The following is a 19,509-nucleotide window of genomic DNA, read 5'->3' on the forward strand; positions in this document are numbered from 1 at the left end:
AATAAACAGTACCTAGTAGCAAAAAAATATTTGGAAACACTCATAAAACTTAAATATTTTAATAATTTTTAGAAGAGTTCTACCATGTGTCCTATTTCAACACGTGACACGTGAATATTTCGGCAGTGAAGCTTCCGATCCAAAAATGACCTAAATGAAAGTTGTTCAGTTAATTTTGGGAAACCTGTTGCTGACCTTGAATGTCAATTGAAGGTTAACTTCATAATTTTTAATAGGACTCTCTATTTTTTATCCTTCGACAGAAAATTTTACATATGGATGTTATCTCAACTTTGACCTTACGGTCACAGCTAGTTTAAATGATTCATCACCCCTGAATCAATCTCGGAATAAGATGTTTGCCTCCAGAGTCGATAGGATTTTTATCAAATTACTGAATCATGACTTCAATCTTCAAGGTCACTTGAAGGTCGACCACGGAATTTGATCTCAATGACCTCTACAAATGTTGTTAAGGATGTTAGTGACCGCAGATCGGTGATCTTGTATTTAATCTCATTGACTCTTGGGGCAAACATCTTATTCAGAGGTATGGATATAAAATTTTCTGCCGAATCCATTTCCAAGGTAAAAATAGAGGGCCTCACTTGAAGTTATGAAATTGACCTTCAAGGTAACGGTTGAGGTAAAATTCAACCGCTTTCCTCCAATGGACTGAACAACGAGATGTTCACGTGTGTCGATTGAAATAGAACACATGTATATGTAAGGGGCACGTGAATGTAACAAGACAACATTCAAAAATAACTTATTGTTACGAGAAAAGCTAATATTCTATTTGATATTGACATGATTAACTAAGAAGAAACTTAAGATGTGTAAACAACATTCTAGTAACAATGTGTAATGCCCCTAGATTTTTATTTTAGTTGTAATGTTTGCTTAATGTAATATCTAAGCACAAAACTCAATATTTTGAGAACTTTTTTTACCCAAGTTAAAATAAACTAATTAAAAAAGTTAAAGGGTCAAAAGAATTTCTGAAATTTTTCCGTGAATTTTGACAGACTGTATTTAGGTGAAAAATGGTCGTATCGGGAATTAAAAAAAAGCATTTTGAAGCCCTAAGATTCTAGTTTTTAGATTTTTCGATCCAAATATTTTAGGAGCTACGGTTATCATGCAATTCTAAGAAATTTTGCAATTTTCCACGGTCTTGGAGAGACTTTTTTCGGCTAAGCCATTGCATGGACCATATAGCTTGTTTATTCAGCTTCAATTTCCTCTTTTTTTTTTTTAATTTCGATACAACCATTTTTCATTGAAATATCGCACTTTTAATGGAAAAGGATCCTTTTGTCTTCAATCATCGATATCTCGGCAACAAATGGTCGTACAGAGAATTGAATAAATTTCCTATAACATGCTGCTGCAACTTTTCGAATATATATATATTTTTCATCTTTTATACGAATTTAGAAAAACAGGAAAAAAGGGTACCTAATTTATGTTTTTTTTTTTGAAAATTGACGGCTAAATTAGAAATATTCACGAAATGACTAATGTTAAGCACGACTTTTACAGTTCGATATACCCAGAAGAACCCTTTAAAGTTTCATGTCGATCTAGCGAACTGTTTCTTTGTTTCAAACAGTCAAACTTTTGAAAAAAAAATTAAAGGGTCACGTTTTTTGAGCTTAAACACTTCATAATCATAATCATGATTAAAATGGAAAAAATTTTTTTTTTTGAGGTTTTCTCACATTTTTACCGCAAGTAACGTTTAAATTGGTAAAAAAAATTCGAAAATTTTTTTCAGAGAAGAAAAAGGGTAGTTTTGAAAAAAACTGTTTTTTAAGTAATTATAGACTGCACAAAAATTAATTAGAAATTTATCTCAAAAAACGGTATGAATCGGTGTCGAAATCTGGTTTGGGTCATCAACTTTAATTTTAATTTAATTAAAAGTTGATGAACAGAAGCATAGGTCGCAAATGCCGAATCGTGCTGGAAACAATTGGATTTTGTTTTCTTCAATGTCCGGAAAGTTTTCCAAAAAAAACAAAAAAAATGTCGAAAATTTTTCGAATTTATTTTTTTTCATTAATTTAAACATTATTTACGGTAAAAATGTGAGAAAACCTCAAATTTTTTTTTCCCTTTTTATCATGATTATGGAGTGTTTAAGATAAAAAAATGTGATCCTTTAATTTTTTTCAAAAGTTTGACTGCTTGAAACAAAGAAACGGTTCGCTAGATCGAGATGAAACTTCACAGGGTTCCTCTGGGTATATCGAACTGCAAAAGTCATTCCCAACATTGGACATTTCGAGAATATTTCTAATTTAGTCGTCAGTTTTCTAAAAAACCATAAATTTCTCTTTTTTTCCTGTTTTTTAAAATTCGTGTAGAACATGAAAAAAAATTTTTTTCCAAAAAGTTGCGGCAGCATGTCATAGGAAATTTATTCCAGTTTTCGAAACTGCCCTTCAATTTTCTGTACGACCATTTGTCACCGAGATATCGATGATTGAAGACGAAAGGATCTTTTTCCATTAAAATTCCGATATTTCGATGAATGGTCGTATCGAAATTAAATAAAAGGAAATTGAAGCTGAATAAACAAACTATCTGGTCCATGCAATGGCTTAGCTGAAAAATTTTTTTCCAAGTCCGTGGACTCAGAAAAAGAATATAAAAATTTTCAAAATTTTTTTGTCGCGCTATTTCTTAAAAAATTTCAATCGATCTAAAAACTAGAATCTTAGAGCTTCAAAATGCTTTTTTTAATTCCCGATAAGATCAATTTTCACCTAAATACAGTCTGTCAAAAATCGCGGAAAAATTTCGGAAATTCTTTTGACCCTTTAATTTTTTGCATTAGCGTATTGTTAGCCTTTACATATCGTATGTAACATATTGGATTCGATTAATTTAAAAAACGGATCTGGTAACTCTCTAACTATTTATTTATATACTTAAACAATATTATATTTTCTGGTACTATTTCTATTATTGACTTTTACAACTTATCGGACTTATAATAATTAAACACTTTGGAATATCTTTATTACCTACTAATTTTACCCCATATTCAAGGTTTTACATACATATATGCAATTCTGGAATGTCGTGGGCAATTAAAATTAAAAGTCTCAACATTTATATTAAAACAAGGGAACATAAATTCAGTCTTGAAGTATCGCTTCTCCATAAGAGTAATATCATTATTCAAATGTTAAATTCATAACAGTAGTGACATTTTGCTACTTTTTTTTACTATATTCAAACAAAATTGCTTATCATCTCTTTTCCACGTAACTGGAGGAAGATATTTCTGCTTCTTTTTGGCTTCTTTTTGAAGCATGTTTTATTGTAGTAAATTAAAAATGTATGGGGAAATTTGTTCGCTGAATATTTTGCGTACTTCCAGTTAAATGAATCGTTTTTCGTAAGTTCTTGCAAAAACACAGATCATGATGAAATTTTTTGGCAGTGAGCAAATCCAGCGTTCTCCCAACAAGCCATTCAACATTTCAAGCTGATACTTTTTCTTATGAAGGAGAGAAATGCAATAACATAGACCAGCTAGGCCAGATCATCAAATGGCTGTAAATCTACCGCTATTGCTACGTGCAGCTTTCTTATAATACAATAAAGACGATTTGTGGCTGATATAAGTCAATTATCAGTTTCTTTGAACACACTTTTCTCACACACCGCACCGACAACAACTTCTAACGATTGTTTATGTTATGGCAGACCGGGCGAATTATTATTTTACCCCTTGCAGGTTTGGCAGCACTGTTCCTGATACCTCATTATCTTGCACATATTCATGGCTTTCACGTTTGGACAGAACATCGAGTGGTCCATGCATATTGGATCTGTGAACATAAATCATGTAAGTTCTAAATGGTGAAGTTTAGTTTCACTTGTTTCTGTTTATACAGCGCTCAATTAATTATTCGACGGTAAATGCAATCTAACTTCCAATGCAGGTTCGAAACTACATACATTAATAAATAAATCTTCAATGGATTGCGGATCATATATTTTGTTAGTGGAAAATATATTGACGTCATTTGAAATAATAAAAAATAGAACCACTAATAACTAGCCGAAGTTTGTATTTTAAAAAGAAAATACTTAATATTAAAAATATTGAATACTAATCAAGTATCTTTAGAAATTGAAGTTTATTTTTCAGAATAGGGCTACATAATAAGTGTGATAACAGACCCTTTTAGTGTGACGTTACAAATTTAGGCAACCCACAACAAATTGTCATAGTTGAAACTGTACAGATCGAATCTGACCCTTGTTTACTATTTACATAGATACTATAAAAATGTGTAACTTCAAATTATTTTTACAAGTATTTAGAAGTATTTAAGAATAACCAACACGTGTTTGGTAAAATAGATACACTAATGTGCTTAAAACTTATAAAAAACGATATAAAAGAATATTATATACGCAGGTGAGATCACGTTGATATGTTATCGCTGTCATCATTAGCGTATTTTCTCTTCTTTTGTTTAATCTGCTTTAAGCATTTTTTAGTTATTTTGATTGTTTTCCTTGGTGTCGTGCTGTGTCAGTGTGATTATCGAATGTTTTTTTTCTTCAAATGGTTTATTATAGACGTTCCAATACCAAATTTTTCTTGAATGATATCCTGTTGCGAGGCTACTTCACTTACATGAAATTGTCTTTAATGCGCATGCTCAGTAATATTGATATAATTTTAATTTATCAATTACTATATTATGTCAATATTTTTCTATAAATTTAAATATATAAATTCTATAATTCTTTTAGTTTGTCATTTGGAATTTGAAACTTCTTAAATATTTCTAATATTGCCAGAATATTGCGATACTTAAGGCCATGACAAAGAAGACATTTTTTTGGCACTTATGTCCAAAGTACATAAGGTTGAAAATCGATCTAGTAAAAATATTGGAATATCCTTCATGATAATGTGCACAATGAAGTTGCCTACTATTTAGCGTATGTGACGTCACTACTAAAAAGGTTTATTAGGTTTTTAACGCACGAAATTGGAGATTGCAAAACAACTTGCACGCAAATTTTGCAATCAATCGAGTGCGATAAAAACCTAGTTGCCACAAGTATTATTTACAATACTTTACTTACAATCGTGCATTTTTTATATTTGTTTGATGTTTAACAGTGACCCTTTAAAATATTATGCCTCTGTAGTCTTTTGAAAATTTGAAATGGTTTGTAATTTTATATTCGATGAAAACTATCTCTTTGTCAATAACAATAATAAAATCGTCCTAATTTGTCATTCCTTTGCTAGACGTTATAAGTATATTTTTCATTGCTACAATAACATAAACAATAAGGCGTGGTTAAAATTGCCATATATAATTTTTTATTATTGAACGAATTTGAAGGAAGGAGAGATATCACAAAAGTGAAAAAAGCAACAGAGATGTACCTGTATTGTCGGAAAAGTCTAGGGTAAGATATAAAAAGGAATATGTTTCACGCAAACAAGCATTAACACTATAATCGCTTATTTCGCTAACAATTTCAAAACCAAAATATCTTCTATTCCTTGGTACTACTGACCTATTGTGAAAACCACTTCAGCTGTGAAAAAGAATGTAAAAGTCCTAGTTTAATAGCATTTCTTAGGAAGAAATCAGTTGAAAAGAGGGTTAAGAAATCCAACACATTTAGTAGAGAGGCGGGTAGATTCTGTATAGAAGTATGACGATATTTTGACGATTAAGGTAGGATTTGTTCTAACGAGTGTCCCAAATTAACACAAGAAGTAATTTTAATAGAAAGCACGGGTTTTTAATTAAAAATTGAAAATTTTTTATTGATTCATAAAGTATATAGGATTACGCATGGAATAGCATATCGGGTAAATGGCCTACACTCTTTTATCGGAAATTTCCAAGACCATTTTGCATAAATGCGGCAGAATTCCGTTGATACAGCATTCAATTTCCTTCTTCAAGGCGTGGGTGGTCGTGGCTGTATGGCGTGTGGCACTGTCCTGTTACTATATATTAAACTACTCGTGGTCTGCATCCATATCCTGCAGTGTAGGGACAAAAAACTGGATTATCATGTCGCGATAGTGAGCACCATTAACTGTGATTGCCTGACCAGCCGCATTTTCGAAAAAAAAAACGGTCCGATGATGCCACCAGTCCAAATTCCGCACCAAACCGTGACACGTCGTGGATGGATTTGTTTCTCAACAATCACTCGTGGATCTTCTGAACCCCAGTTGTGACAATTTTGTCAATTAACGAAACCATCAAGAGAAAATAAGCCTCATCACTGAAGATGATTTTGTTGGAAAAATCAGCATTGACATGTTCCATAATCCATTCAACGAACTCTCTTCGCCCTACGTGGTCAGTAGGCTTCAGTTCTTAAGTGAATTGAACTTTGTAAGCATGAGAATATGCTGTAGAGCTTCTTGAAATATCCAAAATTCTTCACCACAATGCCGTATTGATGTTCCTGGACTCAGCAACACTCTCATAAATTGTTTTGATGTTTTGTGTTGAACGACTTGTGGAAGGACAACCAAAGGGTTTTCACTAATACTGTCTCTCTCAATTTTTCAATTAATAAGTTCAAACTTAGCGTGAATTTTGGGACACATTGGCAAAAGAATCTAAAATCCCAGTGGAAAAATACCAAGCCAGGCAGTTTCATATCTGAAATTACCAGGTCCTAAAACCTATACAAGGTACTGCTTTAGGTGACAGTACGCAGCAGTATTGGCAGACACCGAAGATTTCATGCATGACTTTGAAACTCCACGGTGGATGGAAGTCGTCCGCTATAGCAGAGGAATATTTGGCCGATTCGATAAAAAAAGATTTGAATGGTGAAGAAAATCCGTGTGGTTGAAAAAAAATAAAAATTTTAAAATAGACCCAAACACAATTTTATAGTTTAAATATATTTGTGTTAGTAAAGATTAAAAAACATGGAAAAGAGATATAGGTACAATAATAAAACCTGAAAAGTTATGTTTCGTTCAAGTTTTTGCAAAAATAATCGGAAAAAAATTGTTTTTGAATTTTTCAATCTTTATATCTAAATTAAGAAAAATTAGAGAGGTATTGTGGCCCTTATTGAAGATTTAAATATTTACTGACCAATAGTTTTTATTTTTACAACTTCATTATAGGCCAACAAATAGAGCGAAAAAAGAGACTGTTTTTACACTTAAATATTACAGAAAATTTCATGTATTTCCTTTTGAAAAATACTTAGTAAATGAAAACCCAAGTGATTTCCCCAGCAAGTCGTGACAATTTTTTCTTAAACAATAAAAACTGCAAAAAATTACATTTTTTGTTTTTTTTTTAATATCTCGAAAAGGTATAATTGAATACTCTTACTCTCAACAGAACTTTTGTATAGAATAAAAAACCTATAAAACGTTTTTTTGTACGACCCGATCGGTTCATTTTTTACAGATAAAATCCGGAAAAACCTCTAAAATAGACCTTTTTTCAAAAATTGGCAACTCCGTCAAATTTGAAGTTGGAAGAACAATCTTGTGGGAAATGACAGATATGTACTTTAATCGTGCGCAAGATGGTTTCTGCCCGATGCATGGTTTTTGCACAATTGCATTATAAACAAATTAGGGTCTTTTTTTGCACAACATGGCGATTTATCAAAAATGGTCCGATTTAAATTCTCAAAACGCCATCTGAAAGTAAACGACAAAATCTCCAATTTGTACATTTTCGCCTGGTGATGGCAAATATGCTAAAAATGCCCTTGAAAGACGCCCGAAACGATCGAGGCAGATTCCTCCGCTCGCGCACGATTAAACTACATATTATTATCTGTCATTTTCCACAAGACTGTTTTTTCCAGCTTTAAATTTGATGGAGTTATGAATTTTTGATGAAAGGTCTATTTTAGAGATTTTTCCGGATTTTCTCTGTAAAAAATTAACCGATCGGGTCGCACAAAAAACCATTTTATAGGTTTTTTTAATTCTCTACAAAAGTCCTATTGAGCGTAAGACGATTGCATCATTATTTTTCGAGATATTATAAAAAAACAAAAAATTTATTTTTTTTTGCAGTTTTATTGTTTAAAAAAAATTGTTCACGACATTGCTGTGAAAATCACTTGGGTTTTCATTTACTAAAAATTTTTCAAAAGGTAATACATGAAATTTGCTGTAATATTTAAGCGTGCCAAAGAATCTCTATTGGTTGGCCTATTAATTAAAAATTTCTGTATCACTTATTAGAATATGTAGTTAAAAATTATACTGGGTGTCCCAAAAGTGACGCCCGTCGTTCTAGGATTTGATTAAGGGGGCAAAAGGAAATTGAAAATCAAGAGTGAAAAATTTTCCGATTGTTTTTCTTTGTTGCGCAACTCAAAAAATATATTCAAAAAACTAAAAAAGTGAAAATCCATTTTTTTTTCTCAAAAAAAGGTCTGTGCTTATAGGATTTTTAATCTGAAGACTGACTCTTGGCATTATGGGTTGCTCTATTACTTCCATAATAACAGCCTGAATAAAAACTACTGCATTTTCAATATTTCTAAAATTTTGCTGCCAACTTTACCTTTCAAATACATCAATTACACTTAGCTGCATTATTAATAATAATACAAAGAATTATTGTTTTTTTTTTTCACAGCTTAGGAGAATGACGAGTACTATGCCAACTGAACCATGTTTGCTCTCCACTCATACATTGCTTACTTATTTTTTAATGGTTTTTGAAGAATAAAATAATAGAGATTAGTTGTATTACAAAGAAGTGATCTAGTATGCTATGGCAATCATAAATAAATTATTCAACATGATGGAGCTCCGTCACATTATGGTTTACGAGTAAGAAATTACCTGAATCAAAACTTCCCAGGCAAATGGCTTCGAAGAGGGGTGGACTCATATTATGACCTCCTAGATCACCAGATCTGAATATATTTTGTCTTTTGGTGTTATTTAAAATAAAAGGTTTACAGCGAATCTGTTGTAAATCCAGAAAATGTAGTAACCCGTATACACACTGCTGTCGCGTTAATAGACCAAGAAATGCTACAAAGGGTTCAATGTTCAATCGTGCCAATATTTGTCTTGAAGAAGAAAGAACTTATTTGAACACCTTTTGCAAAAACCATTTATATGATTTAAGCTCATTATATTTTTAGTTTATAAGTTTTTTCCTCTCCGTTTTATAAAATTGTTTTATTATTAAACTATTTTTCTCTATCCTTTTTAGGTTAAAATAATTCCTTACAAACAGGTACTATCATAGTTTCCGATAGTCGGTAACCGACTATACTTACTTACTATTGGTTATAAATTTGTCTTGGTCCCCATAGGCACAGACAGCAGTTTCGAGACAAGAATATTGGATTTTCACTTTTTTATAGTTTTTTGAAAAATTTTTTTGAATAACTCAACAAAGAAAGACAATCGGAAAATTTCCAACTCTTGATTTTCGATTTGTTTTTGTCCTCTTAATCAAATCCCAGAAGGACGGGCGTCACTTTTGGGACACCCTGTATATTACAAATATTAATATATTTTTTTAAATAACTTTAACATTCTTTTAATTTCTGGGAATGTGAAACACAATAGAAATATTTTGATTATGTACTATACTGAATGCTGAAAATCTCTTGCTGCTATTTCTAATTGCTGAATGGTAACAGTTGCTTAACCCTACAAGAAATTTTTTATTTTTAAGTTTGTCAGATTGCAAGTTGATAGCAACTTTATTTTTTCTTTAAATTAATTACAGAATTCAGTAGTGTTCAGTTCTCAGTGTTTAATTTTTTAAAAAATTTTTAAAATTCTTTACGTGAAAACAATGGTACATTTTTTACGTAATTTTGATCAATAAAAATAAATCGAAATGCGACCGAAGCAAAGGGAGATTGTCATTGTGCTCCTATTTTTTACGCACGCCTATGATTCAAACATATTATGTTTTGGGTTGAGTTTCTTTATGTAAGTACTTTTTTCAACCTTGTAAAGTTTTAATTCAGGTCTTGATTTTCGAAATATTCTAATAAAGCTAAACATTTTCTATTTGGTTCTCTTTTATTAATAGAACCCAATTGTGTATTAGTGGATGTGGTATATACTTCAGAGCTTTCTACTTCACAATAAGTGTGTCAAAAGTCAAAATTTTATTGAGAAAATCGAGAATTACCTTCATGAGTACAAGAGTGTCCTTTACAGGTCTTCATAACTGGTGGCCTTATTAGATTTTTGCACGCTGTACCTGCCAATTTTTTTGTCCCATACCAGACACACTGTAGAATTCTGTATTTCACGCCTTGCATTTCACAAGCTGCTGCACACTGTCATCAAAAATTAAGAAAACTTGGAAAACAGATAGACATTTTTCTTACAAAACTAAGGTTTAGTTTGCTCTCTCAATAATTTTAACCTTATAATATATTATTACCTTCATTATTAAAATTTGGAAACATAATATTTAATAATTGTTTAATGCTAATAATGAATTTATTAAATGAAAACTACCTCGGACCAAGGGCCAACCTTCCACTTCCCAACGCATTTTTCATTATAGCATTCTTGTCTGTCTATAGGTTTTTCATTCTCTTCACATTGAAAAGGATCTACAGTTAAATTCCCTCCAATTTCGCATTTCACCATTCGCCGCTGCATTGCTGCAAATAAATAAAATCAAATTCAAAACTTAAAAAATCTTCAATTGGTTTTTATTTTGCAATAATTATTTACCTTTATGCCAAGCAAAACACTTAGATCTCTCGCAAGGCGCCCAATTGTACACATTCCATTGGGGACAGTCATCGAAGCCGCATTTCCGTCTCGTTTTCGGAAGGTCCAATCCGGCATCGTCACACAAGTTACTGTCTACTCCTTGCGTTGCATTGTGTAGCCTAAGAAATGAAGAACACAAATATAAAACTCAAAGTTCAGTTGTAGTAGAGTATTGAGTATGAAGTACTCAGTGGGTAAGAAACACTTACCTGACTACACAGCGCATCGTCCTGAACTGATACCCATTCCCTCCGCAAGTTTGCGAGCATACAGACCATGGAGATGTTTTCCACTCAAAGACGAGATTTTCCCTGGTGCCTTTCCCGAGAATTACAATGTTACCATCTTCGTCGTCATCTGTGCTTCCGTCCTCCCCTTGTTCATCTAAACCATCTCTTGGAAATTCCTGGATTGCCCCACCATAATTGTCCTTGTCTTCTGGGAAGGCTATCATTCGGTGTCCTCGGGAGTTGCTGAACGTCTGAAAAGGCCACAATTGCTATGTCTCTTATTAATAAAGTTGTCACTCAAGTTTAAAAGATAAAATATTCCCTTTTAGGGGTATTGTACTCAGAAAATTAGTAGAACAAAAGGTCTTAACATTCCCTCTCTTATTTTTGTGTATTACTATTTCTAGAGTAAACTTAAAACAGAGATAATTGATGCTAATAAATTGGTTTGTAATGTTACATAAACAGTGCTGGAATTTTGTGATACTATCTCTGAGATACAAATTGTTCTTGTTATGCGTTGACAATTCTAAATTGTTTGCAGTCGTGACTTTATTATGAACTCGCATTTTTGTTCATTTACATATAACTGAAATTTAAAACAACAGCTAAATAAGCTGTTCCATTTTTTTCTGGGCCACATATAACGTGCTCTTTATTTCTCTTACCTTCTTTTTTAGGAAGATAAATATAGAAAAGAATGAAAAACATGTTTTATTTACGCTTAGCAATTTAAAAACAATTTTTAATACTTTAAGGTGACCAAAATTTAGAAATTACTTAGGAGATTCTCCACGATAATTCTATTAAGCATATACAAGGTGTACATTTTTCGAAACGCACTACTGTGGTTTTTGTTATCTTAAAAGATACAACATCAGTCAAAATAGGGCAAAGGGAATGTTATTTGATGGATAACTTTTTTAATCGAAGACGGAAAGATGTGGACTTTTGAAACTCAAAATATTTTTACACTACTTTATGTGAAATTCAAATATGTAGCCGTCTTAGCCGTAGCTTATTTCAGGATTTTATAGTATCTACATATTTAGGAACTTTGTGTGGCGAATTCACCTTATACATAATAAGGCTATCAGGACGCAAAATATTATACAAATTTTGTTTTTCTAATGGATTTTTGATATTTTTAATTTAGTGCATTTTTCTAATTTTCAAGATGTCATAAAATATGATTTATTATTATTATTTTGGTTTTATACAAACACCTAATTGTATTAATGTATTAATTTGAAGAATATTAGGCTTTAATTCACACAAATTGCTGAATAGCTGAATTGCCAAATTTTCGCTTAAAATAATACTTGCATGATTTGTTTTCAAACACCTAATTATCTATTTTTATGCGGAGTACATTAAAAATAAAATATCGAACGAATTTTGACATTTAAAGTTAAATTTTGTTTGTTTGTTAAAATTTAGATATGTAACTAAAAATACAATTTATTGATGTATTAATTTGAATAATGTTAGGCTTTATTTCACACAAATTGCTGAATAGCTGAATTGCCAAATTTTCGCTTAAAATAATACTTGCATGATTTGTTTTCAAAAAACGTTTAATATTTAAATTTATCGCAAAACGTGTCGATTTCAATAAGTTTCAGATTTTTATAGATAATTTCGAAACTAGATAAATCCATTTTTTCTTCGTCAAGTTATTTCCCATCAAATTCTGCAACTTTGCCCCTACGTTGACAGACCGTGTATCTTTTAAGGTAACTAAGATTTCATTGGTGATATATGGAAAACGGTAATTCCAGTTCTAAAGGGGGGATATCTGGATTTTTTGTTGATCTAAATATTTATTTAAAATATTTTGCTACAAATTATAATATTAGACATAACGTTAATGGGTTCAGCATTTATATACAATTTATCTTAAATTTAAGGAATATTCGTAATTTCTTTCTTTTAACAAAATCTGAGTACAATACTTTTATATCTAAAATATTTTTCAGTAATCATTAAAGAACAAAGTATATAAAACGTAAGATACTAGCTTTTGAGAATTTTCGCAACAAAATTTTTATTCTCCAATGACTATTTTGTTAGATATTAGTAAATAATTTCATGCGGGTTAATGTGTGTATATTTTGTTTACCTAGGGTAGTGTCAGTGCAGTCAGGTGTGTGCAGGTGAAGGTGAAAAGTAACAGATTAGAGATTAATCATCACAACAGAACTTAAAATATAAAACCACAAAGATTTATCATGCAAAAAGATCAGTCAATCTCAGATGCATAAGGTTCACTTGAAATGCAGAAAGTGTATTAGATTATGCCATATATTGTCTTGTAGTTTTAAACTTGCTCAATCTGACTTTTTTCTTTATTTTAGTTGATGAGAAATCATTGAATATTTCATTTATACAGTATACAAGGTGTTTCAGAAAGACCTCCCGTAAATACAGGGGGTAATAGTACGACAAAAAATAAGAATGAACTATATGTCTATCTCCTCTTGTTTTCGAGATACAGTGACAAAATAAAATTTTTTAAATATACTTTTTACGAACATTTATTATGAAACTTGATATTCCGGGATTTTTAAGGATGCTAAATACGCTGGTCCAATTATTTTTTGATATTTCATAGAGGGCGCTAGTTATGCTACATTCCTATTACATTTTAAGTTCTAATTTTTTTTAAGTTAGGTTTTTTACCATTCGGGCTCCAATTTCTAATGTACAATTTTATTTTCTAAAAATATTGTACTTTTGTTAGAACTTCCTAATGTGAACGGTTTTCGAGAAAAAGGCTTTTAATTAAACTCTTACAATATTAGGGTGTATAAAATAAGTGACTTTTCTCAAAGTAGGCTTATGTCAAAACTTATTGTTGGATCTCTCATAAACAACACATACATTCTTAGTAATAATTTAAGCTCTAATTAACTTTATATCAAAATTTTAGTGACTGTAATTAGTCATTACTAACTACATTCACTAAAATCACTAACATATTCATATAAAGTTAATTAGAGGTTAAAATATTACTTAAGAATGTATGCGTTGTTTATATGACGTCCATCAAAAAGTTTTGACATAAGCCTACTTTGAGAAAAGTCACTTATTTTATACACTGTAACATTGTAATAGCTGAATTAAAAGCCCTTTTTCTCGAAAACCGTCCACATTAGAAAGTTTTAACAAGAGTACATTATTTTTAGAAAATAAAATTTTACATTAGAAATTGGAGCCCAAATGGTAAATAAAAAATGTAATAGGAATGTAGCATAACTAGCGCCCTCTACGAAATTTCAAAAAATAATTAGACCAGCGTATTAGACATCCTTAAAAACCGGGGACACCAAATTTCATAACAATATTTCGCACCGTTTGGAAATTTTCGTAAAAATTCTATTTAAAAAATTTTATTTTAAATCTCTGTATCTCGAAAACAAAAGGAGATAGACAAATAGTTTTCCTTTATTTTTGAACAAGAGCAAAACAAACAAGACAAAAATGTAGCACAATTCTAAATTTTTGAATAATATAACTGTGTCAACTTGTCATGTAAATTGTAAACTTCTAACCTGTAGATTAAGTATTAGTCTTTGAAAGTTGGGCATTATGCGACTTGCTGAGCTAGCTGAACCTCCATGTCCTGGAGGATACAGGAATTCGGAGGAACTGGAAGGCAAATTAGAAATCCGATCCTTTGCAGCATTAAAAAAGACAAATCGCTATAGTTACTGTTATTAGCACTACGTAGCCACTACTAGTTGTTTTATACATGACTCGTACATTTTAAGATATTAACTAATATACGTGATGTTTTCTAGGAAATCTAAAGCACTGAAGAGGACAGATTCTGAAGTTATTTTAAGAAAGAACAATTTCTTATGAATATATAAAACGTTTCTGGTTTGAGATTACCATACTTGTGATAAGAGGCAATAGCGCGACACTTTTCGTTTTCCCTTAAGCAAATAGTTTTGAAGGTATGAAAGCTTAAAAAAAGTTAAAGATGAAAGAAAAATTTTGTTAAACATATTTATTATTCGGACATAGCTGAACAATATCTGGGATAGTTTCCATGTCGCCGGTTTAGGCTTCTTGTCGTTTCGAAAGACATATCGCTGTATTTTTCAGAAGAAACATTGAAACTGGAGATTAAGTCTCCTGCTTGGTACTTATATTTGCTGTGCAATATGCACTGGTCCACGGCTTTCTGGTGGATGGCTTGTAGTCATGTCATAGGTCTGTGTCGTTCTGGTTCTTTTTGTGGATAACCTCTCGTCTCGATTGAAATTGTCTCGATTCTTCTAGATTTCTATTGCATCTTTGTAGAGTTTCGGACAAACAGTCTTCTCTACCTCTCATACAAAAAATTCTGACATTAAGTATATCGGATGTTCTGTATCTTTCCTTTATTCCGCAACTGCTTATTTTTCTACGTCAAACCTCTAAATCTAAATCTGTCTAGAAAAGTCCTATTACGAACAACTGTAATAATTATATCTATTTCAACTTTCCATTGTTTATGTGTAATACAAATTCATAAACTTTTTATTTCCAATTATTTTTAAGACAATATCTTTCCAAAAAGTGTAAAACTAAAATGGTAAATAAACTTTTTGCTAATTTATAACGGTAGGTATATTCCGTAATACAGTCAGTGTCCATGAATATCGTAAATGTATATTAAAATTATTTGTAGTAATTTTTTATGTATATTTATTATGGTGGTCCAAAATAAAACGATTTTTTTTTTCATGTCTTGTGAAAATATGTTAGTTTATCATGTTTTAAGAGCCCCTTCATAAAATGAGCTCAAAAAAATCTTTTTAGAGGTCTCTCAAGATTTTTAAAAATTTCAAAAATCGTCAAAAATTGATTTCTTTTTTAATTTTTTTTCTCGTTATTTCATCATTTTCTAGGTTGAAAAAAATCTCGATTCTGAAAATTTCAAATTGATATTTTAATTTCTAAAGATCACTCATAATTATTTTAACTTTAAAAGTAGTGTAGGTACCTAAAATGTTTTCGAGCGACCTCTAAAAATAAATATCAACGAACTAATAATTTCTTTTATTGAATTTGATGAACAAAAGAATAGAAATAAATCACGAGACACTTACAAAATTCCTCGAGGCAAAATTTACTACCGCACTCTATCAAATATCTATAATTTTTTAATTTTTTAAAATTTAAGTGTCTTGTGATTTATTTATATTCTTTTGTTTATCAAATTCAATAAAAAAAATTATTAGGTCGTTGATATTTATTTTTAGAGGTCGCTCGAAAACAGAGGTACACTACTTTGAAAGTTAAAATAATTATGAGTGACCTTTAGAAATTAAAATATCATTTTGAAATTTCCAGAATCGAAATTTTTTTTAACCTAGAAAATGTTAAAATAACGAGAAAAAATTTTTAAAAAATTCAAATTTTGACGTTTTTGTAAAATTTTTTTTGAGCTGATTTTTTGAGGGGGCTCTTAAAACATGATAAACTAACATATTTTCACAAGAGACACGAAAAAAAAACATCGTTTTTTTGGGCCACGCTAATATTTATATACAGGGTGATTCAATAACAATGGGAAAATCGAAAGCTGAAGATACTACACGTGAAATGGTGATGATTGGCGCAAACATGTCTTATCTGAAAGTTGATAGTTTCCGAAATACAGGGAATTGAAAGTTAAAATTTTAGATCGTTTTTTGCTATTATTCTGAAAATATGTAGGTTAGGAACTTGAAAATTTGTGAAACTATATTTTTTTATGCGACGAATAAGATACGTGTTGCAATTTCAGCGTTGGTCATAGAGGGCGCCACTTACGACCAATTTTACAGAAAATTTAGTTAATAACTTTTTACCCTGTATATCTAATATGAATTTTGATGCAAAACCTGAAAGAGCAATCATTTTTCCATTAATTATTTATTCTTGTTTCATTTCGGTATCTCGATTCGTTTTCGAGAAAAATCGATTTAACACTAAGTTTTGATAACACGAGAAATTAAAAGCGAAACAAACCAAGTGTTTCTTCATGTTATTACAACAATTAACAATAAAACAAATGAAATTAGTAATAATGATTTAAAGTAATTCTTCGAAGAATCCACCGCTGACACTGATACACTTTACACGTTTTCTGGGAGATCTTCGAGTTTGAAACAGCATATTGGGATTGCATTTAACTTCGTTGTCAGCGATTGTGTTCTTTGCCACAACTCTTCACGCGAACCAATACCAAACTATATCTTTCATTCGAGACCAAATAGAAAAATCGAGAGGATTGAAGTCCGGACTTCTGGATGGCCAAGCAAAAATGCTTCCACGGCATGAAGAAATTCCACTTTATTTAAGAAGAGACATGTGGTTCATGCACGACGGAACTCCACCGCATTTTTCTCGGCCAGTGCGTGCATATTTAGATGCAGTTTTTCCAAATCGCTGGATTGGCCATGTGTACAAATGCAACATTAAAAGAAAGTTTTAATTAAAAGTTGCCGTTTAGTCCTGTCATATTGTATTAGGAAAAAATTGGCATTGGTTCCTGTATTTTTTCTTTGCACATATTTTGATCTTCCAATATTGCGCAAAATATGTATTTTGGTATTTTATTATTTAATTGCCTGTTTAACGGGAAAATGCAATGTTTTAATAATAATGTTTGGAAAAACTTGGATTGGAATAGTTATTTACGTTACAAGGCCGGGAAATGGTATATTAAAGTACAAGTCTAGATGTTTACGGACGAGGCGACGAAGGAGCCGAGGCAGGAATTTCTAGACGAGTACTTTAATGACATTTCACGGCCGTGTATCGTACAACGTTTTATTTCATACTGTGTTGTATTAAAAATGAAATTTTAATGTTTTATTTTATATAACCTGCCTGCATGTAGGTGTTATCGTGGTTTCGATTCTTGTTTTATCGCATAGCTTTTGATTTAGCTTAGTGACGTAAAAACAAAAATAACAAATTTGACAGTTTGTCATCCCGTGCGTATTTTGCGATAATTTTCGTAAAAAATGGAAGGAATCGAGCTAAAATGTGCTGAAGCAACCAGTAAATTGGTGCCTACGAAGTCTTCTGCTCGTTATGAGAAGGAATACCAGCTCTTTCTTCAACGTGTGTTTTTTTAAAGCAGTTCCGGACTCAGTACTGTAATGAAATAAATTATATTAACATGACTATTTTGATATTTGTTTAGATATATCTAAAACGACCATGTTTATTTTGCACATTATTTTAGCGCATTGTATCTGAGAAATTGTATATTTTAGGATACACATATTTGGGCAGATTATCTACGTAATGTAAATGTCAATTCCAACGTAGTAGCATTCGATTAGCATCAAATCCTCAATTCCTCACCCCAATTAGTGTAAGGCTAAAATGCTTATGTGCCTACGCTGATCTGAGTTGAACTTAACACTTAACCCTCATAAAACCCTTTACGAGACCCTAGCATTTGAGTGAAAATCCAAAAATCCGAAATCAAGAATGTTGCCGAAGAAAAGGCGGTGCCTAGTGAAAATTTTGACACTTTTGCATGATTGTAATGTCAACAATACTTCTCACAGCAAACTAAAAATCGTCTGTTAATAAATTCTCTTTACTGAAAAAGTACAAAATGGTACTTTAAAATTAATTAATACCGGAAACTAACACATGCTTGAAGACTTCCCCATGACTGTGGCAGAGTTTATCGTAAAAACTACCAAGTACGTTTCTAATCACCCTGGAGAAATCAATGCAACTTCGTCTTTTATGTGCTGTTCCATTTCGGCACCTTGGATTTTAAGTATCCCTCTAAGAAGAAATTGCAAGATGCAAGGTTAGGAGATCTTGGTGGCCAGGCTGTGGGAAGACTTTCCCTGTTAATTCAACCACTTTTCCCACTAAGAGCACTCAACAGTTACACGCAAAATGGGTCAAAATTTTTACTAGGCAAGGCCCTCTCTTCTTCGCCAATGCTCTTAAATTCGTATTTTATTTGTTGATTCCAAAAAAGAACTGAAAATGGTATGGCAACAAAATTACTGATTCCCAAACAAACTCATGGTTACCAAAAGGTGGAAAAAAAACTTAAGTAAAAAACTATTGTCTAAGCCTTTTTTTTATACAGTGTATATGAACGCATATCCTAACGCGGTAAAGTGCAGTGCAAGCTTCGCTACGCTATATTGCCACGCAAGATACAAATTAATTTATTTTGAACGCGTATACAGCAACATTGATGTTGAAGTGTTGATATCAAAAGTTCAAAGTAGACATGCTGGGACAGATAAACAGCAAGTAAACAAGATAACCTTTAGTAATAAGGTATTAAATTTTCTTCTGCAATGAGATGTTTTCTTAAACACGATATGTTATAAACTAAAAAGGTTTGGTCGTTGCGACAGCAGTGTAGCAATATGTCGAACTACGTACTTTGTAATATCCACTTAGCACCTCTTAGCTTAGATATTTCAATTCGATTTGAAAACTGAGGAAAAATAAATGAGGAACTTAGCTTCTCTCTCGCCG

General features: G+C 31.4%; 1 protein-coding gene across 2 annotated transcripts in view; it reads right to left on the reverse strand.

The window, feature by feature from the left end:
• Positions 1 to 2,854: 2,854 nt before the first annotated feature.
• The window catches only part of LOC108904789 (protein madd-4), a 94,227-nt gene continuing 77,572 nt past the window's right edge, over positions 2,855 to 19,509 (reverse strand). Inside the window, exons 6-11 of one of the 2 annotated variants that reach the window (XM_018707473.1) lie at positions 14,556 to 14,678; positions 10,981 to 11,270; positions 10,730 to 10,890; positions 10,508 to 10,656; positions 10,173 to 10,323; positions 2,855 to 3,848 (exon numbers count right to left, since the gene is read on the reverse strand). In XM_018707473.1, the coding sequence (XP_018562989.1) occupies positions 3,742 to 3,848; positions 10,173 to 10,323; positions 10,508 to 10,656; positions 10,730 to 10,890; positions 10,981 to 11,270; positions 14,556 to 14,678 (981 nt within the window). In that variant the 3' untranslated portion in view covers positions 2,855 to 3,741. The remainder of the gene's footprint in view (positions 3,849 to 10,172; positions 10,324 to 10,507; positions 10,657 to 10,729; positions 10,891 to 10,980; positions 11,271 to 14,555; positions 14,679 to 19,509) is intronic. The other variant, XM_018707468.2, reaches the window with a different exon arrangement.

This window comes from Anoplophora glabripennis, unplaced genomic scaffold, assembly GCF_000390285.2.
Source record: "Anoplophora glabripennis isolate ALB-LARVAE unplaced genomic scaffold, Agla_2.0 scaffold8, whole genome shotgun sequence".
In the NCBI taxonomy this organism is placed as follows: domain Eukaryota; kingdom Metazoa; phylum Arthropoda; class Insecta; order Coleoptera; family Cerambycidae; genus Anoplophora; species Anoplophora glabripennis.